A 27,924-nucleotide genomic window follows, 5' to 3' on the forward strand; every position below is an offset into this window, starting at 1 on the left:
GACATTTTTACAATATTTATTAGATCATGAATTTATAAATTCAAGGACTCAGAGGCACATAGTTTAAAAGGCCAAGAACACTGAAAGTAATGAAGTCACAGAAATCAGAATGTTTATGGACATAATACCAGTAAAAAATAAAAATCACATCCAAACTAAAAGCAACACTTCTTAAAGAGTCATCCTTCAAAGTTAGCAGAATAAAAAGTCTCATTTCCCTCAAAGAAAAATAATTCATCCCACCTACCAAGCTAGAAAATCATATTTACAGTTGTACTTTAATCAGAAGTATCATTAAGTTGTGTAATACAGCCACTTCTATTCTGCCGTTAGAATTTAACATTTATTTTAAAGGACAGTTGTATTTACAAATGCATAAATATCCTAACTCCGATCTTCATTAAGATCTGAATGAAAACAGGTTGTTAAGTCACAATACAAACATGTTAGTGGAAAAAGTGTTTGGGGCAGCTGCATATTCAGTATCATTCTCAAAGAACAGGAAGCCAATACTTCTGATAAAGCCCAAGTTCATCAACTAGACCAGGTCTTTAAGTTATGTTAATGAAGATTATATCTCTTCTGTGTTAATTCTTTACATTGGTTTCTTCAGTCAACTTTTACCACACTGTATATTTTGGTTACAAACCAAAAGCATGCAAAGAATCCAATTGTCCCTAAAAAAAAAAAAAAAAAGTTATGTTGGGACAATGTACATAGCAGACATCCTCAATTTCTATTTATAGTTTGTAAATTAGGATATATGCACATGCAATCTCCTTCCTTTAGTTCTCGGTACATCCAACAAATCAGATAATAGAAATTTACAGACAGAACATGGTCTTTGTAGACTTCAACAACTATATAAAGTATCTCATTATTTTCACAGTCACTGAGCTTATCCTGTGGAGGACTCTGTGTTGTTTCTCTTCCTCTATATTTTTTCTTTGTTGCTTTCATTATTCCCCAGTTCAGCTCTTTTATACTGCTCCATTTCACCCCCTTCACTGACTAGTTACACATACTAACAGGCCTGCTCAACTGGTCAGAACAGTGTTGTACATTTAATAATCCAACTAGATTAACAGCATCGAAAGGGCTTCACATTTCTTAGTCTGTGTCAAGGTCTTGGGAAATTACAGTACTACATTTATTCCTGCTTAAATCAAATTAATACAATTTTCAGAACATGGTGAAGTTACGATGGAACTTGTATGTCCTACTGAAAACATTTGTGTTACCTACCCCAAAATAAGCACTTCTAAATACTTATGAGTCAAAAGGTATAAGCAAACTTGAACTGAAATTAAAGGGTGAAGTTTGTTTCCCTGATTAATTATAAGCCTTTTAGATAAAGCAGAATTAGCTGCATCCTTTTTCTTTGTGAAGATCCAACAAACACGAGTTTTTAAACAAAATACTCCTTCAAATGCAGAGTAGTTAATATAGTTGGGCTTTGTCAATCTAACTGTATTCTTTCAAAATACAGCCTCAATCAGAAAGATAATGGACTTGAAAGCAGCTCAAAACACCTGTTAGGGGAACCTGCACTTCCCACAAGAACTAGGACAGGAAAAAAGCCCTGAAGATGATYTAATTTTGCTTGAGCAACTCTAGTAATATCATAGCCTTAACTTATGCAAGAGATAAATAAGCTCTTAAAAACAAAAAAACACACACACACACACACCAAACAACTCCCCCCCCCACACACACACCTTTTAATTTAAGAGTTGAGAAGCAGCACAATAAAAAGTTGTGCGCCAACTCATTCACTATAAAAGCTTGCAAGGAGCCATGAATGATATCACAATTTTTTTTTTTTTCACGCTTGCTAAACTACTGATGTTTAACTGACTCATTTACTACAATACGTAGTTTTGGTCCCAGCTGTGAATCAAAGATTTGTCATGTAGCTCCCGGTATTTTGCCTGCTGAGGCTGATCAATGACCTGGAATGCAGTATGGAAGCAAGCTCCTGAAGCATGTGTTACACTGACATAGCAGCAGGGCACCATCAAAACCCTTCCTGATACTGACAATTTTTAACAGATGAGTAAGCAGCAGTAGAATAGTTTTGATACAGCAATTATGATTTTCTCTTTTTAGCTTCTTTATCATTTTGACACAGAAGTCAGTTGCCCTTAGGAGCAGTTTTTGCTAAACTGCTAGTGTGTTATTTCATTTAAGAATCTGGAGAAGAACTGCCTACCCCTTTACCCTGCCTCTACCTTTTTCTGTAAAGCCTCATCTCAAAGCACTTCAACAAACCTTGGAAAGAAATGAATGTATCTGCCTGTGAAGAAATTTAGCATACCAGGCCAAATGGACAAAATTATTCAAGTCTAAAGAAACATGAATGTTCCTCAAATTAAAGGATTATTTGCACCGGGGTGGGGGAGGAGGAAATCCTATGATGTCTTGAAAAGCATATGATCTCTCAAAGTTTTTGACCCTATGGTTAACTTCAGATGTATCCTCACCTAATTTCGACACTGAAACTGAAATTTCCCAAGAACTACAGCATAAGACTCTAGAAGTTTAGTTTGAGTTGCACAGCATAACTTGTCTCTCCAGTGTTCCAGTTATGTACAAATGACCACCACAGAAAGCACCCAAGAGGTCTGAGATAAACCACCTGGCCCTTGCATCCTTGTGAACCCACCCCAAAAAGGACTCCCTAAATTTGATGGCAGACACTGCACAACTAAATGCTGATGGCCAACTGGAAGTGAACAAAAGAGCAAAGGAAAAGACGATGCACTGGACACATCTTAATGCCTTCAGACGATGTCATGTGACATGACTGACTTGAAAGATTAAAGACAAATGAAAGATGGAAATTGTATGGTGCTCAGGTGCAGAAAGGCAGCTAAGCCAAATCTCAGCATGGAAGATTTACTGCACAGTCCGCCTTATCTTGCACGTGCACACTCCAGAACTACTGCATGTATCCAAAGAAGAACAGACTGAATAAAGCAGATGGGGTAAACACTTGTGGGTTTGGTCAAAATTATCTACTAACAGCAGACATGCCCAATATTTATTAGAAAAGCTAGTGAAACTAAATTAACTGACCTTACTCATAGGTAAGGCCTGGCTATTTTTTTTTTCATGCCACGTTATAAATTTGCACTACATTCAAAATTGATCTGCATACTGTAGTACACATTGTTACTAGTTCAAACAACCATGCATTCTTAAATTCTTTCGTATAATGAGATTATTAGTACCCCAATAAGAAATCATGGGTTAAAAAAAAAAAAGGCAGAGTGAGAAATAAAAGAGACGGGGTGAGAAAGGAAGGCAGAATCTCAGATCTACRTATTTAGAACAGCTTGCTAATCAGTATATAAAATATAAATAAAAGTAAAGAAGAGCTGTAATTCACAAAACATTCACAAACAATACCAAAAGACATTAGATTGACTTTTTAAGAGAAGCATAGAAGAAAAGCTAACTGCTTTTAGAACTCAGTTTGATCACTTTTTAAAGGGATTACATAACCTACTTGAGTCCAGTTCCCTTCTTTTAATAAACAATGACCCAAGAAATTCTTTTCGGTTCCTTGTTCTTGGATCATCACCATCTGCAATCTGTCGTGGTGTACAAACCGCTTCAGTATTTCCTAGGTTGAAGTGGCGAGGTCTCTGAAATTAATATTCTGTTACTCTTTTTTTGGTTCTCCTCTATATTACGCAGAACTGAAAATTCTACTTATAGTGAGACCTGTATTAAGAGCTCTGATGGCAAGCCACTGGAGTTCTGGGAGGGCTCAAAATACAGCCTTTATAGGTATACATATAAATCCGTATCAGAGCCTCAGGAAACATTAAGCCTTATCATAAATGTGGAGCTTTAAATCGTTTAAAGCAACTCTCAGTTCAAAATAGTCTAAAAAATACTGCTCTGTATGCTAAAGTCCACGAAGACTGGTTACATATTTTGCTGGAATGCAATACAGTATCTTCAAGGTTTTTGAGGAGTTGCTAGATGACACCAAACAAGGGGGCATGCTTATCATGTGTGACTGAAGATTCCTTTTTAGTATTAAGGATGACAAAGAGAAGACTGTCACCTCATCTCATTTACTGAAGAGGAAATTGAAGTGCAGCACATAAGACGGGTGCTTTTTCAGGAGCTGACAATGAAGATAACCATTTTCTGATATAGTCTTATCAGAACTTTGCTTAAGCAGTTCTGTTTCCCTTCCCCTGTCACTTCTTCAGTGCAACTGAGAAAGCAGGTAAAAAGTTCCAGTAGAGAGAACACAGAAAAAAGTCTTCACTGTCAACTTTTACTCATCTTTTATCCCTTCCCTCTATCCCACAAAAGTTGTCGTTTCTTTTTTTTTAATTGCCACTGTAACTTTAGACCTCATGGTGTTTTTGAAGGGTTTTTCCTGTCAAAGACTACTAACTTAAAAATGGAGTTTGTCACACAGCTAATACAGGAATGAAATCTGGAGAACTATTTGTCTTGCTCAAAGATGTCATGTGTGAAGATCTAATTGTAGGCAACTCCTCAGTCAGGCAGTCCATTTCTGCCTCCTCCCCATTTTATCTCTTTCATTAGATTTTGTGATCAGAGAGTTGCAAAATGCAATAGAACTAGATCAGCAGAAATCAAAGACTATACACTAATTTATGATCTTGTATCAAGATAACTTTTTCCAAGGGTTCTCCTGAGCAAAGCTAAAGTTAGACTCAACATTTAACCAAGGTTCAATATACTTACCTGTGAAAAGGAAGAAAATCAAAACCATAATCATGGTATAACCGAAGTACAAAATGGTACTAGCCGTTCCTGTGATTTGCAGTTTAGAAAAAAAATAATGTATTGCATATATTAAGAAATAAACTGCAGTGAAACCACTAGTGAGAAATGAACGCCACTGCCAGTGATAGTCCTAGAAGCAGGTGGGGGGGGGGGGAAAAAGAAGAAACACTTGAGTAATATTTCATATACCTCTAACACACTGACCATCTTACCAAATGCAGAACTACAAGCAAACTTTCTCTGTTATCACTTTATCCAAAAGTCAGTTTGCATAGTGTTTGTCTACATACAAAAACTATAATCATCACTGCTTTAACTAGACCATTCACAATTAGAGATAAGAAAGCTAAAGATCAGTATCAAATAGGCAAAAATCTAAAAACCCAAATAATCACATAAGCCAGGCCTACTATTGCCAGTTACAGAGACTTTTCTGCATATTGGGCACATGCAAAAATGCACATTGATTAAACAAAATTAATGGATTAGTTTAACACTTTCAGAAGACAGGAATTTAGACTCTGAAGATGAGCTCTCCGACTTAGTGGTACTCAGTGCAGGGTTTTAATATTTATTACAAGTTTTGCCAGAAGTAGCCTGAATTCGCTTTACTTTAAAACATGCTTCAAAGACATTTACTAACTATATTTATGTTAAATCCTGTAATGCTTATTTCCAATTACAAAAGCCTTAAAATTCTGTGGAAGTATCCTTAAAACAGTATTAAACATGAACACTGAAGAATATTTCTTACCTCTGCACATAGATGGAAGTAGCAGAGCAGTATTGTGGCTTCAGAACATGTAATAACCAAAATAATGAACACCAGAAACAGGAAGCCAAACATGTAATACATCTGGTGAGACCTGTAAAAGAGTTTCCAAAAAATACTATTTAAAATGGACAATATTCTAATATTGTTTTGTCATATGCAGTAATATCACTGTCACCTTATTTCATTTCCTATTGAGGTACTGTCATTGGTGTAGTCATACAGTTGACTAATTTGCTTTCTAAATGAAGAATATGACCCTCAGCAGCTATAGTCTGAAAACAGTGAGAAAGCGAGTCCAAAGCATGCCCCTGGTATTTGGGGTTTTAGGAAAGAACTGACTGGACATAATCAGTGAAATTATGGTTCCAGTGAAGTCAGCGTGACCTCTTCCACTGACTTCAGCAGAACTTGGATTTCACCTCACATTTCAATCAAAGGGGCAGAGTTGCCAAATGATAAGAAATCTCAAATGCTGTAGACGTGTATGTTGGGTACAGGCACCTATTCAAGGTTCAGAAACAGTTTAAAGAGATCCAATAACTAAATTGTGCCAGAAGGAAGGCAAATTTCTCACAGTAGATTAGTTTGTCAGTGTGCTGTGAGCTCACATCAGAATTCACTTAACACTGAACTAGTCTTCAGTGGGTTATTCTCAATGTTTAAAAGAATTACTCCCTGGTGCCTTTCTAAAGATTTAGGAAAAGCTTTTGGTGTTTTATTTTACTCCGTGTAGCAATAAGGCTTTTCTAGCCCAACAAAAAACTCCAGTCAATTTTAATATACTTACTATTCTCAAGTTATATGCCATATGTCAGCTTCAGAGCCACTTCCACATGAAGTCAGAGAAGCAGCGTGAGAAACCTAACTATTTGAATATTGTAGGTCAGCTGTAGATTGCTAAGCATATCACAGCCACTTCTCTGCATGCCTGGACAAGCAATACAGGCACTGAATACCTTCTAACCCACAAAATGTTAAAATGATGCATTCACATTTTTACCAGTATCTTGGTAACTCCGCAGCCCCCAAAATCAAAACATCCTGAAGAAAGACTTTCGCAGAGAAATTACAACTTTGTATGATAGAGAAAGTTCAAATAGATTGTAGTTAACTTACCAAATACTATTAAGTATAAAGAACAACTGTATGAAGATACACCCAAAAGGCAGAATCCCTCCCATGATAATGCCAGGTAATGGCTTTGTATAGAATGATTGTTCAGGAATCTGACGAGGAATTTGATTTGTGCGAACAGGGTGTTCAATAGCCTTTAAATGAGAATAAGAGATTGCTAAATAAATAACAAGTCAAAGTACATCACCGCCTTTTTGCTTTCTTTTGGAACAAAAGAAAAGAAGTCTACTTCTGGCAAGTCTATTACTATTTATATTGAACATACATCCATCTACCACTATATGTCTACATTTGCAACCGGTACTGCTACCAACATCTGCAGAGCAAACCATTTAAAAGAGACCTCTTGCAGAAAACAGAGCAACAAGTATTTTGCACTTCCCTCTTCACAATTAAGTAATCTGTGATCTGTTACAGAGCCTGAGCTCACCTTCCACTTTTCAACTTGGGGACAGTGGTGCTGCAGACTGATTTCCCCTTCTAAAAACCACCCTGGTATGTTATTCTCTAGGACGTACTTCAAGAATCACATTAGGGTAAACTTATAAAGTGAGAGGATTAAATCTGGCATGGATTTAAGCTGCATGCATAGATCAGCATGGCGATAAGAAAAATTTAAGGTAGATAAATGAGCACTTTATCATCTTTCCCCTTTCTTAAAGGTTATCAAGAGCACCAACAAGTTTGGCCAGGTGCTTCTTTTCTTGTTTCAATTTTAACATATTTATGACATCTTTTACATTGCCTTGCAGCTTATCAAATCCTCCTTTTAAAAAGTAGCTGTTGTTGTACACGGCAAGGTTTTTTGCTGGAATTTCAACCTGGCTATCGGAAAAAAAAAAAGTTCTGAATTCTGGTTAATAAAAATGGGATAACTACAATTGATCTAAAAAAACTCCTAGGATACTTCAATTTTCTCAGAAGGCATTCCTTGAGAGTTAGAGAGCTGGAACTCTGGCTTCCTATACATGAAGTAAACTCAAAATCTATTAGTTCCAATATTTTTAGTTTGTGAGGCACAGTAAAACACTTCTTAAGCAAAAAGGAAGCACCAATTTCACTATTTAAGAAGGCTTTGGTCACTCATGTCACAAAGAGTCCTTGTATCAGTATGTAATATCAGTCAGTTTAAGAGGAAGTCCCATCTAATTTAGTCAGTGGCTGCCAAACAGTGATATTCATTTACTGAATACACGGAGACTTCAAGAGAAGTCTAGCCATTTCATCAGAAAATATCCTTCCTAAGACTCAATGTGGACAGAGCCAAGAAACAAAAAACATGGGAAAAAACAGAAATCAGTAAGTTACTTTCCTTATTTTTGACTAGGTCAAGAAAATTTTCTAGTAATGAAGGACATGCTAATTAAAATAAAGAATGCCCAGATCACCACTGTATCTGGAGCAGCCATTCAGTTCAACACAATGATAACTCTAATCATTGTTGAGGTATATCATCACCACTAAAGACCAACTGAAATCAGAAATCTTGGAATCTCAAGATCAGGTGTCTAACACAATTCTAAAGTAACTGAACAGGACTGCAGTGACTTAGGCATTACTTCAGTCATAGTCTATACAGTGCACGCGTGCGCACACACACACACTTACAAAACAATTTCTCTTAAGAAAAACACTTACATTTTTCTTAAAACCAAAATAGGCACCGATAAAGGTCAGTGGTACAGATATGCAAAACCAGAGTGCCAAAATAGCAACCAGAGTACCAAACGGAATAGCCGCTGAAGAGCCTTCTCCCCAGAGAATGAGGTTCATGATAAAAAAATCTGCAAATACAATTCTGAAAAATACATAACATACTTAAAGCACAGAAATACTCAAAATTTAATAATGTTAGCAATAGCACTTTATTAAGATTTTACTGTAATCTGTTAAAACCAAGTGACATACATAAAATATTAAAATGAAGAGGTCAAGCTAGCCCTTCTTTCTTAATCTGGTGGGAATGAACTCCAGCAGGAGCTGATGTTCCAACTAAACAGTTTCAAATACATGCTTGCCTTAACTACACTTTAGGGTAAGACTGCTTGCTGTGAGTAAGTAGGAAAATTTAGCACAATGGTTATACAGTATATGACACCATATAAGACCAACTACAGAGTGGTCAGAGAAACAGCCTATAGAGTACAAGAGAAAGCAATGACAAAGTGTGCCTGTCTAAAACTTACTATCATGGTGCTCTTACTTAATCAACCTTTCCATGTGTCAAGAACAAACAAAAAGCTTACAGAAAAAAAAAAATCCAAGGATGATATGCCATTAACATATTTATCTTTGTCAACTGCACCTTGGTGTTCTCATAGTATCTGGAACAAAGGGATGATGTAATAAAGATTTACTTGTATAGCTGAAGCTTAAAATTAGCTATGCGTGTCAGAAAAGCAATTTAATTCTTTCAATCACAGCTATACTCTGACTTACCCAGGACAAAGGAATGATGTCAGCAGGACATTTGTTTTCCATTTCTCACCTCCAAATGCTATATTAAAATATTTGACAGTCATCAAAACATGCATTAAGCTCACAACTATTAATTTTCCAGTCCATTTAGCTGTTATACTTAGCTTGCAACAACTCAAATAAAAAATTTGCTATCATGCCCAAGTTTAACACAGTACACTACATGCTTAGTTAGGAAAATGAACTTCCTTCATCATATTGCTTAATCACAGAGCTTCAAAGCAAAGAAAACCTCAAACCAAGGTCAGGAAAAGTATCTGAATAAATAAATTGGGCCTCTGACAACTTTATCTTTCTATGTTAAAAGAAGGAAACAGATTTGCAGTGTGTGCTTAAGTCTTTAAAAACAGTATAAACCTTGAGCGTTCAAGCAGTTTAAGCTTTCCAACATTTGACTGCAGGTTTGAGTAGAAAAAATATAAATATGGGAAAAGCAAGCTTAACAGTTATCTTCAAATACTTATTGTCTAAGAATCTTACAAGGAAGTCAGGAGTAACATGCTTACAGGGAACAGTAATGTTCTGTTAGTCTTAAAAGCATTAAGCAGTGGTGATATCACAAGACCAAGGATAGCTTTATTAAAACAAACAAACAAACCACCCYCCCCCCCCCCACACACACACCACACAAAGCATTATGAATTTGTTATACACTGATAGGAATTCTAGTCAGAATACTTTCAAAATTAAAATATCCTGCTGGAATTCAGTGAAGCTGACAACTTCATCTGAGCAGTGTCATAATGATATGCTTTTTTATTTCAAGAGTCAGAAGTGATTATGATTAGAGTGATTTTAATTAGGTTTCTATCCCTTCATAAAATCTTGGTAGAACTTGGCACTGGTTATTAAGATTAACCATTTATTTTCAAACAGGCTTCATTTTAAATGTAACATTAACCAAAAAAAAATCTAAAACCTAAACATATGAAGCAAAATACAACTGAAACATATGTCTCACAGTATTTTATTTGTATAACATAAGGAGAAACATTCATGTTTACATTCTCTATACAGTATACAATCACCAATTGTCATGGATGACAGGCATATCTTTGGAGCAGTGCCTGTCTCACTAAATAGAATATCCAAATATCAACTAAATGATTCTCAGTAAACACAATATGAAAGACTATTACTAGCCACCTCTTCCCTGAAGATACAGAACCAATTTACCATCAACATACTTCAAAATATTTTCAAAATACAAAACATCCAGCATGAGGTAAGGAGTACTTCTGTTTTCAGCTATGCTTTCAGTCCTAAAGTTTCATTCCACTAAAGTCTGATTGGCTTGAAGAGCAGGACAAGGGAATAATTTACTACCTCATCACCATCGCTGTAGAAAAATTCCCTTCAAAATACTAATCCTCTTTCCCCAGTGGTTTTCCCCACATGAAAATTGCATAATGGTTAGGAGAAATTGAAGGACTCCAATGTCTACAGCCAGGTCACAGTTCAGAAATAAATTCCCTTCATAGCTCAGTCAGAAGTAATTCAGTCCAAAAGATCTAGCTCAAAGTCATGAACAGTCTTGTACCTTAAATAGGGTAAGTAAAACAAGCTGTAGGAGGAACAGCATGCTTCACCTCAAAATAAACCAAAGGGTAGAGGGACAAACCATTTAAGGTTGGTAGGCCTTGAAATGATAGCTAACTGGGATCAATTGAAGAAAATATCATCTACTATAAAGGGCCCAAACACCACTGGGTGGATTTCCACACTAGAGAACTCCTAGTAACTTTTTTTTTTTTTCCTTCAGCCTGACCAGTACCAGTCTTCCAAACAGCTAGGAACAAACTAATGCAGACAAGTGACCAAAATCTCAGGCAAGCAAGTACAGAGGGGTTCATGATTTCATGATTTGGGGTGTGTGTGTGTGTGTGTGTGTGTGTGTGTGTGAAAAAGCAACATCTGTGGCTAAAACTGAAAGTAAATTTACCCCCCGCCAATTGTAGGAAAATGGAAGTACAAAACTATCAGAAGTAACGAACTTAATATTATTAAAATGGAATTTGTTTCCCCCTCCCATAAGTACATAGCTGTGAGAGCAATTCAGGGTCTTTAGGCATGATCACATCAAAAACAATTTAAGTTTGTCATTTAACTATGACAAAATGATTTAACTGTTTTGTATTTGTTTTCTGTTGTTAAGTACATTTCTCCATCTTACCCTGAGGGAAACTATAAACAGTACCATAAAATAAAAATCAGTTCTGTGATGATAATTTAGTCTAATGAACTTAAGCCCTGTCATTTTAAATAACTTTTACTTACATTTGTAGAATCTGGCAGCAACGTAACCTGCTGGAGTTCCCAGCAGTACCCACAAGACTACAGCACAGGTCATTAGAGCTCCCCGGTTAGCAGGTGACAAAAATCCCAGGCAAGCAAAAACTATGAAGCAAATACGCAGAATTTTAGAACTTAATTATATGTTTGATTTAAAGCCAGAACATCAGTTATTTTCTTAAAATCTACGTATATTAAGTTGTATATCTACTGTACCAGCTCAGCTGTTTCTAATCTTAGTCTTTTATAAAATTTCTAGACAAAAAAGAAATTACCATTTTTGTTAGTGCCATGCAATGAGCAGTAAGAGATCCTTTGTACTCAACTATCTCCTTCCCCACTATATTACTTACATAGGGTAACAAAAGTCATTATTAAGATCTGTGTGCCAGAGCCTAGAAAAACAGACAGCAGCATTCCTTTTCTCGGGGGCCTGAAAATATCACCATGAACCAGTTTCCAGCCAAATTCCTCCTGAGCATCTTCCTGTAAAGCAAATACACTATTTTAATATAATGGATCATCATTTAAATAGCCTGTTACAGAAAAATATTTAGCTGAAAAAATTATACTCCAAATACATTTTAGGAGGTACATTCCAGACTTACAGTGGAATCCATCTGATTGTATCTTGCAATGTCTTTATGCAGCGTCCTCAACATAATCATAGCTACCATTCCAGACAGAAAAAGAACAATCACCAGGGAATTCATGATGCTGTATTAAGAAAAAAAATTCACCATTAAAATTCCAATGTGAAAACTCTTCAGGACAGAACACTTGAATACAAATATCTTTCTTCTCACCTAAACCACTGAATGTGAGTGTGAGGCATGGATTCCAAAATATAATCCCATCTTGATGCCCATCTTATATTTTTTTCTTCCTGAAAGAGTAAACGTTTCTGTTTCATGACAGAGTCAGTCTCCAACTTAAATTTACAAGTTATTATTCATGTAAAGCAATCTTCAACCATATAACAAAATAAAACTTCCATTTTACAAGGCTTAAAGTGGATAGTTTAATAGTAACTGCCTAAAACAAACCTAAGATTTGACCACAGAATCTAGAAAAAAATATTTTCTAAATAGTATTTAGCACCTGTATTTTTTAGGATATAAAGCCATATCAAATTAATTTAACCGTGCTTCCTCCCTTCAAGAATTGCATCAGTTCATCTGGAATTCAAATGATCATCAGCTCTAATATTAAAGAATATTAGTTTTTTAGCAAACCTAAGTCAGTACCGCAGACATTGAGAAACCAAGTGCTGCTACAGAAAGAGTACCAAGCAGAGCTTTCCACTTTTCTAGTGCTGCCCTCTCCAAATTATTCTTTCCTTTAGTACAACCTTGTTTCAGCATCAAATTTTATTTACTAACTACCACTCCAGTTACAGTCAGCTTATACGGCAAGACAGGTGGGGAGACAATAGTAAAATGTCTATGTTGTCAGTAAAGGAAAAGAAATTTTATGTATTTCAACTCATTATACAGACTGAATATTCATTGATCAGAAATGCTTCAGAAAGAGCTTTTTTTTTGTGTTTCACTTTTCAGAGTAGATGTGAAAAATGGAATAAATAGTGCTGATCAGCATGAAGATTGCTATTAAACAAACCATAAATACTAAAATCAATTAATAAAAATAGCTAGGTGTTTTGCTGACAAGGTGTTATTTCAATAACTTGTAATACACAAGAGCTTGCTTCCCAGTAACTCTAGTTTGTAAAAACATAAAAGCCAGTGGGTTGGAAAATTTAGCAAGATCATATATCCAGGTCATTGCAAAAACTATGTCTCAATGCAAGTAACAAGTTTCTAAACTACATCAATGACTTTAGGATAGAACCACATTTTCCCCCATACCTATACTGGCTCTTTTCCCTCTTCCTGAGGCAACCTTATCTGCCAACTTGATGAAATGTCAGAGGAAGACCTCCAAGTGACATGATATTATGCACAAGACAGTAAAACGCACACAGCTGGATGTGTCATTTTTATAAGAAAAACAATATAACAGTGCAAAGCTAAGTTYGCTCCTTAATTATTAACTTCTCACAGGTTTCCAAGACATACTCACTTTTTAGTATACAAATCAGTTTCAGCATCCTGATCGGATGCAACCTCTCTAAATATCACAATTGTCATACGTAACATAACCTCTTTTAAATATTTTTCTTAAAGTATTTATTGTATTTTGTACTTTGCCATGTAATCCAGTACATTACTAGAGTCAAGAACTACCATGGTAAACTTTAAAACACTGCAACAGCTTATAAAAGAAAAAAAATGGTTCATGACTGAGAAAGTGTGGAGATGGACTGACATTACAAGAGCATTGCTTTACTGCACACTTATGATGGTGGCAGTAGTTTCCACACAAAATCAGCATTACCTTCCAACTAATTTTAAAGATCAAACATTTTGTCTCCATTTCACCATAGTTGAACTGAATCCTATAGCAAGCTTGAAGTCTAGAAATAGGGAAGATATATGAACAGTCTTTATCTGACAATGGCCTACCATTTAGAAAGACACCAYTGACCTTGCAATAACCACAAGAATATTGTTGAAATAGCTAAACAAAATTAATAGGTGCCCTATTGATATTTCTCATCTGTTAATTGCCAAAATTCTGATGAAAATCCGTAACAAGACAAAAAAGGTAAGTAGTAGACTCCATCCTCAAAAGGATCACAGAATCATTGAGGTCGGAAGTAAGAACAGCTGTAATAGCTGTGTGTAAACTATCCCTTCAACACATATACAGGAAATCAACAAGTCCAGTTAGTTACAGCATTCACTCGTGTTAGCTCTCCGTTTGCATTTTTGAGGTCTTAAACTAATACTCTGAAGAACAGTTTTTCAGCAAATTCCATAAAAAAAATACATCTGTCTAGTCTGTCACCAGAATGAGACACATTCAAATATTGCTCCCTGCAGTTGCCTAATATAGTGCTCTTCTGCTTTTAAATAGAGAGCAAAGGAACAAAGAATACCAGCTTCCTACTCTCTGGCAGATTTCCAGGGGAGGAAGACCTTGGAGAAAAAAAGCTTTTGTAGCAGGAGAGCAGAAAATGACCAGCTTCCACCTGCCCACCACACTAATTTGCTGAAACCTGTAATTTCTCAGGCTTAGAGCTTGGACTGGGAACTAATCTACCAGACAACCTAGGCAGACATGGAAAGTATAATTCTTTTAAAAACCATACAGGATTTTTAAGTTTAGTGGGGGGTTTTATGTAAAATTTAAGTCATGCAGTTAAACCCCAAGTCATATTTGACATTCTAGTTCAAATGAAAAAAAGAGTTTTTGAAAGACAAACTTGCTATTCTGACATAATTTTAGTTATCCATCTCTTAAGATTAATAATGTAGGTGATTTGCTATTAAGGGATAGTAACACAAAAAAAGCTTAACACTCACATGAAAAGTAACTGAGTATGTGTAAGCAATTTTGACTTCTCCATTAGCCTTATTACTTATATCCATAGGTACACCTGAGCAGTCAGGGTTCTCTGGATGAGTATGCTTGTAACTGTGGGAAGAAAAACACAAGATGAAAGCTCTTTGACTGATAACACTATTAAGAAAGCATTTATACAAGTCCACACAAGTATCAGTCTCATTCAGGTCTCTTTCCTTAAATATAAAAATTGTTCCTAACAGTTATTGATTTTCAGAACTCGCAAGGAACGTATCACAAGTGCAGAAATTTTTGCCATCAGAACTTTCTAAACACAAGCTGTCTCTTCTAAAAAAACCCCTGTAGAACAGTCTCAAAAACAGAGCACCAAAATTAAAGAAGTGTGAGTATTCTTAAGAACCCCCAAACAAACAAAAAGTCATGATACAATGGAATTGTTAACTTCTGTCAAAACAAAATATATTTTTTCTGCCACCTAACTGATCATGATACTGGAGCAACAAAGCAACAAGCTCAGTTATACTAAGAATACAAGAGAAAAGAAAGATAAGATGCCAAGAAGTGATAAAACAGACATCAGTTGTGGAAAAGCCATATAGACACCAGAACAATGAACTAACATAGTTGTGAAATCTTTCTATTCAAATCTTCATTGCTGAAGACATCAAATGTTGCACTCTGGTAACTCCTGCCTCAGCCACTGAATGCAGTCGCAAGGTAAAGTGCTCCCCAATTGAGAAATTAGGGTTCATGCATAGGGCCTCCAGGTTTTATCTTTTTTGGCCAGAATAGGAAATAGTGCAGAAGGATCTATGGAACTCAGAACAAAATTATGTTAGACTGTCCTACATCTGATTACATAATCAACAGGAAAGCTAACCTACCAGTCATATATCTAAAAGCATTTCTGACTAGCAACAGGTCCCAGAACCAAAGCAAGTATCTTGGAATGCACCACTGTTTGATGACAAGTTATTCCTGAACACTAACCTTTTTGGTTCAAGTTTAGCAGCAACTAGTCTTGCTCCCAGGGCTTCATTTTCCACAACATGGTAATATATTTTTATGTCAACATGGTTGAAGATATAAAATGTATCCTTTTCATGAAATTCTGACTGTAATGATTTAAAAAAAAAAGTTAATCAGGAAGTCAAATATATCTAAAGCCTTGGGCAGAAGCTTATAAAATGGATTTTTAGACTGCATACAGTTTTCTTGTCAGGAAGGTCCTCTACAAGATGGATATGGGATTCTGGGAAGACAGTGAAGTGCCTCCTTGCATTTCAAAGGCAAACCAGAAAGTTAATAGTAAGAACTGTTTACTATAGTTGAAAAGTAGACAAACTTTACCTGATATGTTTCAATAACTGAAGGTGTTCCATTTTACCTAATGGAAGTAGAAGCTGAATAGGACAAGTCATGCGACAACTTTCATACAAGTGTTTCATAAATAATTAACTATCTTAAGAAATTGTGTATTTTTCTCATAGATTAAATGGAACCTTCCAGAATAAAGAATGCAAGTAACTGTCCACTGTGACAGAATCACCTTGATACTTCAAACCAAAGATGCACACAGAAGAACTGCAAGCAGCAGCAAAGAACACTGAATACAAATCTCRGGTGAAGGGATACATCAGCTTGGAATTTAGTCAGTTAAACAAGAAGTTAAAAATCACAAAAATTATGTCTACTGAAGTTCAGTTAGTACTTCACTTCTTCAGGGTTCTATCCCCCCACACCCCTTTCTTCAAAGGGCCCTAGCTATAAGGGTGATTATATAAACAAAGTATTCTTCTACAGCTCTTCAATTACTTGTCTTTTAGGTTATCTTCCTTTTATCAACACCAAAAATATTTAAATGAGGTTAAAAGAATATTGTCAGATTGCGTATTTGATCATGAATGTATTTCCAACATCAATTCATGTTGGAGTCTCTGAAACTGATTAACTATGAAAGGAAAGGAAACAAGGCCAGGAACTGCAGGAACTGTTTTCTTTGGGAAGGTTTATGAAATGGGAAAAGCTAAAACCTATTTCAGGTTCTCTGTCAGCCTTCTGGAGAAGTAGTCTGGGGTAATCTGAAGACAGGACTGGAATGTGTTATCTCCACAAATCTTGCAGTGCATTTATCTGGGACTCCCTCCATTATCCAACAGATCTTTCTTCCTCACAAGAGAAGTACAGTTCAYTCAGGATTCTTGTATTCGGCCTTCTGCATTAGCCCACACAGTTTTAGGGAAAGCAATCCTTCAGGAAGTATTAATTTTCATATAAAGGAACACAAACATGTCTATGCAAACCTGCTTCCAACAAAAAACTTCTATCCCACAAAAATGTAAAGCTGAAGCCTTAGAATGTTTAGACTTCTTCAGGCAATGAAGGATAACATGTTTTTCTTCTCCTGCACACCGTACAGGTGCTAAAGGCTATGTGTGTTCCTATCTCCCCCCTCTATCTTTTTCAGCTTTTCTCTATTACACAAAGAGGAGTCAAAGTTCTTAGTTTCTTCTAAACAGAAGAGGTTTAGAAGTTGTGGTACTTACAGAGATATCAAAATACTTGCCCAGTTTTAGGGAATAAGTGTTCTTAAGATTGTGAGGACTCACCACAGAAACAGGACACAGGAGAAAGGCCAAACTAAGTTAGAAAAAAATGGACATTCCTTAAAAGAATAGAAGAGTTTTGTAAACATACATTAATAACACAGGCATCTTTTGGACGACCATCTTCCGTAATGTAACAGCCAATAGGAAAACCAGGATTGCAGAACCTCTGGCCATCTTCAACATCATAGCACCATGTCACAGGCATGTTGTCCACAATCCTGTAGATGATATATTGTTATTTCACAGTCTTTCAAAATACAGAGTGTAATGTAAATTAAAATAGATTAATATTGATCTAATTATGCTATGTTAGATATTAGAAGACAAAATACAAGAATAAAACTTCTTTCAGATCTCATGTCTTGAGACTGCACCACTTATTTGCATCCCATTTGAAAACTGGATTTGCAGTATGTAGCTCTGACTGAAACGTCATCCTTTTAAAAAAATATTTCTTTAGAAAGTGGCTTGGAAATGGGAGACTTACTCTGTGACCACCAATACATTCTACTCACTGGACTGATTTCCAAAGTTCCCTCATGAATAAAGGCCAAAACATGAAGTTTTTCATTCCACAGATTAACTTTCACTATTTTGTCTTTTCAAATGGCCTGAACCATCCACTAAAACAGCTAAAATGAGTTTTATTATTTCAAGTTGCTTTATGATAAAACAAAAAAAACCTTCCTAAATATTGCCTATGTACACACACACATATATACACACACACAAGCACACATACATACTCCTAAAGACAATCAATCATCCAGCAGGTTTTCTTGTTGCTCCTCGATTGCAATAGATTTTTCATGGCACAATGTAAGTTTTTATTTTTCATTAAAGCTGAAGTGAGACTTCCATTTTTTGTTATTGAAGTGAATTCCTAACCAGTTGCAGTTCCATGAAAGGATGGAATCTTTTAATAAACAGTTTACATAAAGAAAAGCCTTTGAATCACTACACTTATGGGAAGGTAGCTGCTTTCAAACCGCCCTCCTTTTTTTTTTTTTTTTTTTTTAAACCTGCTTCCTCTATATGACCTCCTCACAAAATTTATATTCATATCTTCTAAAAGTCCTGAGCCCAGCAAGTTTACAATTCAGTTTTAATGGAAAGTTTGCAAAGGAACCCCAAACCCCCATGAGGAATTCCAGGAAATTATGATACAGTAAGATACACCAGTCATGCTACAAACAGTGAGACTGTCAGAAACAAAATTATACTTTTTAACCATATGAAAAGATATACAACATGGTCACATCTCCCTTTGTAAAAGGGAGGGAAAAGGCCTGTTTCTTTACATTGTGAAGTTTTTCTTAACAGCTGAAAGATAAATGCCAAAATAAAATCATTTAAACAAGGATTAAAATTCAGCAGCTGCCCTTAGGGCAATATTAATTGCTCAAAGGTATGTTTTTACAGGTCCATTAGTAAGTTTCAAAGATGAAATCGTGGGGCAGCAGTCACTTTTCGTGCATCACTGGACCAAAAAAGACATCCCATTGAAGCCTAATGATACATGTTTTTGTAAAACTTATCAAGCTACTGAATAACCTTTACAATTAAATGTGTCATCATCATAACCAGTAGGTTATTACTGTCAACAAATACTTGATAATACCTCATTAGTTTTGTTTTTTTTTTTAAAAACAAGAAATTCTGACTTCAGAAACCAACCACAAAAAATTTCATCTTTTAGTATGTTGCATATTTGAACACTATTTCTACAGTAGTATTTTTTTTTTTAAATGCATCAACAGATAAGAGGTAAAAAGAGTGATACATGGTGCCTTTGTTCAGGTAAACATAAGGAGGCCTGTATCATCCCCACCACTAGCTACCAGACAGAAAGAAGTGGCAATGCTCCTAGCTCATACTGACACAGGGGAAGAAGGCAAAGAAAAGCCCTTCCAAAAACACAATTTCCAGGTGCTCAGTTTCCAAAGACTCCCACAGAGCTCTGAACAGCAGCAACACCAACCAAATCCTACTCACTTCACCACACACTATTAGGCATAATTAAGCTGCTGATTAGGAGCTATTCCAGCAGCAGATTCATTACATCTGGATCATATTTGGAATTTTACCTCCATAATATATGCTGGAGATTGCTCTGTGAAATGAAAATACTAACAAAAGCAAGAGCTAAAACAAGTAAACCATCAGCCTACTGCAAAAGAGTTTGGTTGTGATAAAGGTTTTCCTTCACATCTTCTGCAGCAAAGACATACTGAGCTGCCTTCAAGCAGCAATGCTGGAACAAATTGATAATTTAAGAAGCAAATCATTTTTCACAGTTAATCTTCAAATTTAAAATGACTTGAAAAGATTATATGTGAGGGGTAAATATGCTATACAAATGTTCCTATACGTCTCTCTAGAACGTCTGGTGATGAACACTGCCAGACAAGAGATCAGTTTAGCTGCTGAGTCCAATTCAGTATGTCAACTCCTAAGCTTATTAAGTGGCTTTTAAAACCTTAAAAGTACTTTGCACCATCTGTGTTCCCCAGGAATTTTATGATAAATTGAAGCTGCATAATAAACCTCTATTAAATCCTCACTTATGCTACCTTGCTGATCCCTGCACAATATGTCCCTATACCACACGCCTGGACCATGCATCATTCGTTACAAAAGTCAGCCACCTTCACTTTGTGGAGCTATCGTTGACGGGGACCTGCATTATAACAACAGCTATAAAGGTGGATTTTTCATCTCAAGTGATCTAAAGTTCTAGGGCACTGGACCTAGCAAAAAAACCCACAACTAAACAAAACCCCACAATGGTGGAAGTGCTATTAAAACCCCCCTAATATAAGACTATATATGGAACATCCTATTTTTAAAGGGAGATATTCATATTGAAAAGTGGAGCTGCATCTTACCAGAACTAAAATAGAATTCTATCAAGTTAGCTGTATAGGCTAAAAAAATATACTTAAACACGTTACCTAAATATATTTGTAAAAATTTATTCTGAAGGGAAAAAAAAACAGTCTAAAGTACTTTTACATGTGATTAGTTTTACACGGTTCTGTTACAGTTTCTCTATTAACAATCAGCTTAAAGTTTTGGGTTTTGTTAAAAAAATAGTGATTTGTTTCAAAAAGTGACAGGGTGATAGTCTTGGATACTATATTTTTAATTTACATATACATATATACACAAATTTTTAAAGCTGAAGTTTTATGCCACAACAACATATACCAGTGAAATTCAGTGGTTCAAGTATTATAAATACATATAGTATTTATTTAAAAGGAACATAACCAAATCCAGTGTCTCTGCTTATTTCTGGATTAGGCTTATACACTTAAAATCTCTGCAAAAGTAGCTGCACCTTTCACAGGTTTTTTATTACTCCCTTGTTCATTTACATAAACATGCATAGGCCTCTGCTTGTGAACCCTTCTGGCATAATCTATCAGCTTCCAACTTCGGTAATTTTCAAGAGGTTCCCAGAAAGATTTACATCTGTGAGCCATACTCTATCCCTAAATAGGTCCAATATCCATTCCCAAGAATGGCAGAAAAAGCACTTACTGCCTTTACAAGCATGAGTGGCTGTTTCAAGACTGAAGAAACAGAATATGACATTAGAGTATCACATTTTACGACAGAGGCAACATTCAATGTTTCACCCGTGTTTTTACTAACATATCCAGAAAATTATCATGTAATTAGAGAAAACAGAAATATGATTTTGTGAAGCAGCATGTATGTATTTGGAATCATATGGGTAACATCAATTAATTAAACTCAGGTACTACTTGCAAAGACATGCCCCCAGGCAACAACTCTGACACCACCATGAACAAGTTGTTGCTTCTACAGTTGTACCCAACAGCTGCTGTTAGCATGGCATACCACCATACAATGTACTATACAAATCCAGATAGTGTGGCCAGATATTTCCAATGGCAAGATGGAACCTGCAGGTGAGCGTTTCCCAGCTCCTGCATCTGGGTGCCTAGCATGGCTAATTCCTAACTGAACCACCAGCATGAGATTCAGCGTACATATTCAGCCCTGCCCACCGTTAGTGCCCACAAGAACAGAACCTCGGCATCCAAGCAGAGAAGGAGTCCTAGCACACTCCTGGACAACCCGAACACAAATATACCTGTTACAGAGGGACTGAAGGAAGGAACAGGAGAGGAGCAAGTAGTTACGCATTCCTCAAAACTATTTGATTAGTTAATTTTGACTGGCCACCACTCTGCATAAAGCTTTCTCAGAACTGTTGATCCTTAAGACTTTTCTCAAGCCGGGGCATGATTAACTTTCACATTTACAGGTGCAAAGAAATGACAGTATTTTACAGTAAGTGCAAAGGCAGCACAAAGAACGCAYAAAGCTGTAAGCTTTGAAACAAACTCATTTCCTGGTGCTTATTCTTTGAGAAAAAAAAATATATATATGGAAAAGACAAATAAAATAACATCTTTTGCAAGAACAGAATGACAACGGATTTAGCTGAAATACCTAGCCTTGAATCTGTATTAACATGCAAATACAAAATGATATACTGAATTACTTATCACCAACATACAAGACTTAACTGATCAAGAATTTTGGCATCAACTTACCAATGATGTTGATAATTCAGTAGCATACTTTTTTTCAAAAAGTCTAATTTCTGCTTATCTTCTGGCTTCTTGGTATCATATGTTTTTGTACAAACAGGTTTACATGTTTCCTCCTTGTTAAATGTGAACTAAGAAAAATGAAATACGTATCAGCAAAAATGCTGTGACAGCCTGTGTAATTATAACTTATGTATACTAACATAATGGAAAACTAACAAATTACTAAGCTGTTAACCCTCCAGAGGAGTTTTTTTATATTGGTTTGTACTCTAGAACCCTCCTGTGATCATGGAGTACATTGTATTATCCCTACACAAAGGGCTCCTTGCTATCAATCAAAATCTGTTTTTTTTTTTTCAGTGATTTATTACAGGTCATTTGACCTCAGAGCAACAACGCTATCCAGACAGATTCAGTTGAGAACGTTCTCTCCTACAACATGAATCAGTGAGAGCTTCAGTCATCATAAAAGACAAGCCGGCCAACTACCATGCTGATTCTTCCACTCTACAGCTGCAAGAAGGATTTCAGATCTGGTTCCAATTCCCTGTAACAAGGACAGCTGAGAAGCAAGAACCGGGTTTTGGCAGGTTCCAAAGAGAAAAAACAAACTCCACAGCATTGCAGGCCACAGCTTCAAGACACAAGTGCACACTTACAATACTAGCTTATATCACCCCCCGACCTTGGAACTACAGTAGTCTGCCTCCTCACTTGTGCTGTCAGCACTAATGCAGGCCGCATTACAAACCCAGTACAAGAAGTGATCCAGCCAAAAAATGGTGGATCAAACCCAGTCCTTGCAAGACATGAATAACTATAACCAGTACAGTTAACAAACAATTTTTATCATGTAATCACAACTTTGAAAATATAAAGACTAGAGAGAGATACATCAATACCACTTGTATCCTTCAGACACATTGCCTCAGTTTACTGCCAAAAATGTCCTAGTTTTGACAGCTTTCAGGATTGACTACTACCACTACTAAAAAAAAATACGCAACATGCAGGTTCCTGAAGATATCATTTCACTTTTAACATTGAATACGAGACACTTTATTATTCCATGTGTTTTATGCAAAAGGGGGCTAAAGAAAAAAACCTTCAAAAACCAAAAGGCAGGCATATATTTCATTCTAGGTTAAACTGACAAATTTCTATTATGTTTCAGGTTTTCAAATTCTCAGAGATAAAGCTGTTATGAAGAAGTTGTTCAAGATTCTAATCTCCCGTTGTTAAATTTGAATTTACGTGTTACTGAAAAGCCTTTGGCAGAGAACGAACCCTATAAGGAGATGGTTCTATCCTCTCTCCAAACAAGACTTGACCAAGGTTTTCAGATGGACGCTTCTTTCCTTCTGCTTGACAAAAATCAAACCTGAATTAGAAAAAAAACATACAGAATTTAATAAAATAGTCAGCTGCAAATATTATACACAGTGCCCCCCAGTCAATACCTTCATCACAAGTAAAGGAACTATACAGTTTTCCTTCTAGACAAACGGTTTCTTCCTAGAATCTACAAAGCTAAGTGTGAAAATCAGTCCCATAAAAAACAAACAAACAAACACACACACAACAAAACCCCCAAAACTCTTCATCAGACATTTCAAAACTCAGTTTATATTACTTAATACAGTCATATAAATTTCCTTAAGTAATGAGAAGTTTCCTATTTGCACAGTAAATTTAACCAGGGATTAAATCTTCACATACAGTTTTACAACAGCCCTGAAAGTAATCATGTAGGCCAGAGTCTTGAAAAAGTACAGACAGCTTCTTTACAACAAATGCCACTAAATAAACAGATTATTACACTTTTATTCACCAACAGATTTAACAGCACATCCTCCAAGTTTTTCCAACCTATATTCAAATATATCACATTTGCGTCCATTAAAATGTAGCTATAACTAGTGCTTAAGCTCTTCAATACTAATAATGAAAGTATTCTTTGAAGCACCAACTTTACATTGTTGTACCAGGCACTGATATATTTTGTGCACTCCTATGAAGTGTAGCAAGAAAGCATTTAACACCTCATTAAGATAATTGATGGGAAGTTCACATCTTATCACTACTTTAACTCATTTGGCTGCAGGCTACTAAAGACAGCAGTAATACTTTGATCTATAAAATGACAACTAATGCAGAAAAGTTAAGAATACATACTTTTTAAAAATAAATTAAAGTTACTCTAAAACAGTGGTTTTCAACCTACATGAGTTTAAAATACTTACGCAGTATATTCGTAGGGAAGGACAGATTCTACTGAGTCAAGCCTATTCACAAACAGCTCGATTCCAGACTGAAAGAGTTAAGATAAGCAGTATTGTTACATCAAAACATATCATCAATTTTGACTGATGTATAGATTTACATCAATAAGGTAAACAAAAGTCTCAAACTCAAAATGTAAAATCTTGTGTAACTGTACATCTTGAAACATAAAATCCTGTGTAATGAATTATATCTGTTGAGAGTGTGAGCAAAACACTACCAGTCAGAAAAACAGTAACCACATCACAAAACCAATTTAGGCTAACATAACCATTCAAATTAAGAGATAGCAAGAAATAATACACAAGAAAAATAAAAGTATGCTAGATGCCAGTGTTTTAGTTTAGTGTAGCAAGCTAGAGCCACATTACTAAGAAGCAAATCTTAAATCCATCACAATAACTTTTGTGTAATAAAAGTCTTAAAAGGGCATGCATAAGCTGGTCCACAATTTTCATTATATAGCAACTGAAAACTGGACTATGAGGATGTAAACAATATTCAGAGTGAGACAGTGTTTTAACTTTAAACAAACTATTTCCAAAGCGAATGTAAGGCAAGTTACAAACAAAAGCAGATTCCAGCAACTTTGGAGCAAGAATCTGAAATTCAAGCTGCTGTGGCTTCAGACTACAGTTTGGTCCATTTACGTTAACTACTGTTGGGGCTGCCTGCTGCTACTGAAAGGGAGAGGTCTTTTACTCCTCCCTCTTAGTCTCACCCCTCTTCCCTTATTCTAGTCCCACAATCCCTACATATTTCAACTGCTTACCGCACACTGTTTTTGGCAGTTATCTGCTTGCACAGTAAACCAATTCAATTGGCAAAAACAGCAGAAGACTTACCCAGATAAATTTAAAAAAGAGGAGTTTTTAGCAACATAGCAAGTTGAACTTTCTTACTGCGCAATCAGACAAGAGCTGGAGACAGCACAAGGGGAGTGCATAAAGGAGCAAGACCTCCCTCTTCCAGCAACTTATCTATTTTCTGTTACAGCATGAAAAGTGCACCATCAGTAGAAGAGCCTTTTCCTCCCTGTGAAAATTCACCCAAGCTTAGCCAAGTCAAGAAATTCTGGAGGAGTTTAAAAAAAAAAAAAAAGGAATTGTTCACRCTTATCTGTAGTTCAGATACTTCAGTCAGGTACTGTGCTCCTGATCTACTGTAATTGTCCACATGCAAGTCAGGATGCAGCTCCATGAACAGCTGTGAGCCGTTAAATTGACTCACTAAGTGAAGACATGTCACTGCTCCTCTTTTCTCTGCCCCTAGCCATGCAGACCTGCTGCTTACCCCTCTGGCTAGCACACTCTTGTCATACTTCAACTCACTAACACAGCAGAAAGTCTGGCAAAAAGCTGGACAGTTTCTTGCCATGTTAATAACCTCACATAAGAATTTAACATGTAATACAGCTGGGGCAATGCAGAAGACAGGAACACACTGCCTGGAAGACAGGAATGAAATCTCTCCCTCTCAGCAGCAGCAAGGAATTGGACTGACTCAGCTGCTCTAAGGCCTTAGCTTAGCTATTTTTCATGGGAGGAAGAAATTCACTTGAATGATCCTGAATTTTCCACAAGAAGTGCATGTGTGAAGTGTAACTGCAGATCAGCATCTTCAGTAACAATTCCTGATACAATGACTAGTTCACATTTTAGTTATCAGAATTTTTTTAAACACAGTGAAGATTCTTAATATTCAGGGAAGAGTTACTCTTTAGGTCTGCATTGATCATATTCTATTTCTGATGATATTCCAATCAGAAAGAGGAGAAAGTAGCCAAACTGAGCACAGCCAAGCAGATTAGGAAACAGTTTGGAGGCGGGGGGAAAAGTCATGAGTCTCACCATTCTCGTGCTGCTAGCTATTTGCCTCACTGACAATGTCGCATCCCTTCGCACAAAGAGAGGATTCTCAGGATAAGGAGTCAAATATTTTGTACACATTGTATGAGACAAAAAAATGCAAAGACATCTGAGAAAGATGATCGCATAAGTGTCTCAGGTTGGATACAAAAGAAAGTAGGCAACGTGTTTTACTTGACTTTACTTGACTTAAAAATTTTTCTTCCATGACCCCAGCTTAGAAACAGGAATAACTCAAACATAGCAATGTTTTTCAGGGATGTTGAGAAGAACCACAAATGGCAGCTTCAGAGTCTTGGCCTGGACATTAGGAAAACATTTCCCTAAGAAAGTAGTGCAGTACTGTAAAGGTCACCCAGAGAGGTGGCGCATTCTCCATTCTTGGAGGCTGCTAAGACTTGGCTAGACAAAGGCATAGCTGATCTGACCTAGCGTTGGCAACAGTCTTGCTTCAAGAGTGAGGCTGGACTAGGTGACCTCCAGAGGCCACTTCCAGACAAGATTCTATGATCCTATAAAAGAGCATTTATAGAATAAAACAATAGAAGCAGCATGGAAACAACAGTGAAGAAATCCATGGTTTTGTGTTTAGTGCAGGATTTGGCTAGTCTGAATTGAACAATATACTCAAGAAAGAAGGGAAAAGACATATATAGCAACTATGCCTTCATTACACATTTGGCATATTACCTGTTCTATTGATTCATAGCTGCAAATGGATAAAGTAAATGCAAGTTATTTGTCAAAAGCATATAACTTAAGATCTTTATTTTGCAGAATTGTGGACTCATTTTTCACATAACAGAAGTTGAGAGCCCAGAAAGCATGAAACAGCTATTTTCAATAGCACCTCATAGACAATGGATTGTAAAAACTGTTGCTCTTGAACTTTCTCACTTAAGTTGCAGGCATGGTCTGGCACAATTTCCATCACAGCAGCAGCAAACAACTTCTAAAGCTCACCCAAAGGAACAGAGATTATTTTGACTCCTTGGTGGCCAATGCAGATAAGTAATTTAGTCACATGAACTCTGCTGAGCATTTACATACATATGAAAATAAATGTCAACTTCATTTGAGAATCTGGAGTCAAGAAGCTCCTATATCTCAGATTCTTGACAGCCAAAAAGACACAACAAGCAAAGTGTCGCTGTGTACTTGCCTTGATTTTATACCTGCTTGTAGCCATCAGCTACTTGCTCCTGCCAAAAAGTCACAAACATCTGGCACGACCTGTTACTTTCTGCAGCTTTCAAGCAAGCCTTTAAAAGGGCCCAAGAGACAAACTGAAGGGGTTTACCATTTCTGTAATGGTACAATAACCCATAAGATGAACTGAGAGCTCCTTCCCTCCGTGCAAGGGACCGCAGACACTTTACCACAAATGATTACACCGGAAACCGAAACAAGCTCCAAGTCCCCGGAGCAACTGCCCCCGGGCCACCACGCCGCTGCCAACCTTTGGTACTCTACAAAGGAGCGGCTACAAACCCTCGGGAAAGCACGGCGGCGGGATAAAATCTCGGGCCGCGCAGCAACCTCGGCCCCCGGGAGCGCGGACGGCGCCGAGGCCTCCCCTCGGCGCGGCTGGCCGGGCCGCCCCGCCGCGCCCTGCCCCGCTCACCTGGCACTCGGGCTTCTCCTTGCCCGGCTCGCAGAAGTTGACGGGCGCCAGGCCCGGCAGG

At 36.7% G+C, this 27,924-nt stretch overlaps 1 protein-coding gene across 1 annotated transcript; it reads right to left on the reverse strand.

Annotated features, from left to right (window-relative positions):
* On the reverse strand, positions 1–27,918 carry TM9SF2 (transmembrane 9 superfamily member 2). Its single transcript, XM_026058188.1, has 17 exons — positions 27,864–27,918; positions 24,332–24,399; positions 23,376–23,469; positions 22,089–22,216; positions 17,585–17,714; positions 15,878–16,002; positions 14,887–14,998; positions 12,265–12,344; positions 12,067–12,175; positions 11,812–11,944; positions 11,444–11,563; positions 9,128–9,185; positions 8,327–8,486; positions 6,671–6,822; positions 5,534–5,645; positions 4,738–4,909; positions 1–677 (listed from the first exon to the last, which is right to left on the reverse strand). The coding sequence occupies exons 4-17, from the start codon at positions 22,112–22,114 to the stop codon at positions 610–612; spliced, it is 1,557 nt and encodes a 518-aa protein (XP_025913973.1). The 5' UTR covers positions 22,115–22,216; positions 23,376–23,469; positions 24,332–24,399; positions 27,864–27,918; the 3' UTR covers positions 1–609.
* Positions 27,919–27,924: the final 6 nt, after the last annotated feature.

Source organism: Apteryx rowi, unplaced genomic scaffold, assembly GCF_003343035.1.
Source record: "Apteryx rowi isolate R43461 unplaced genomic scaffold, aptRow1 scaffold_144, whole genome shotgun sequence".
NCBI lineage: Eukaryota > Metazoa > Chordata > Aves > Apterygiformes > Apterygidae > Apteryx > Apteryx rowi.

What these genes read in the sequence shown, in the direction of transcription:
- TM9SF2 (XM_026058188.1), bottom strand. Translation starts at nt 22,114, where the DNA reads ATGCTACTGAATTATCAACATCATTG. An exon ending in AAGATGCCTGTGTTATTAAT is followed by an intron (nt 16,003 to 17,584) that starts GTATGTTTACAA and finishes AAATCATTACAG; the next exon opens with TCAGAATTTCATGAAAAGGA. An exon ending in ACATCATTCCTTTGTCCTGG is followed by an intron (nt 8,487 to 9,127) that starts GTAAGTCAGAGT and finishes TGTATTTTTCAG; the next exon opens with AATTGTATTTGCAGATTTTT.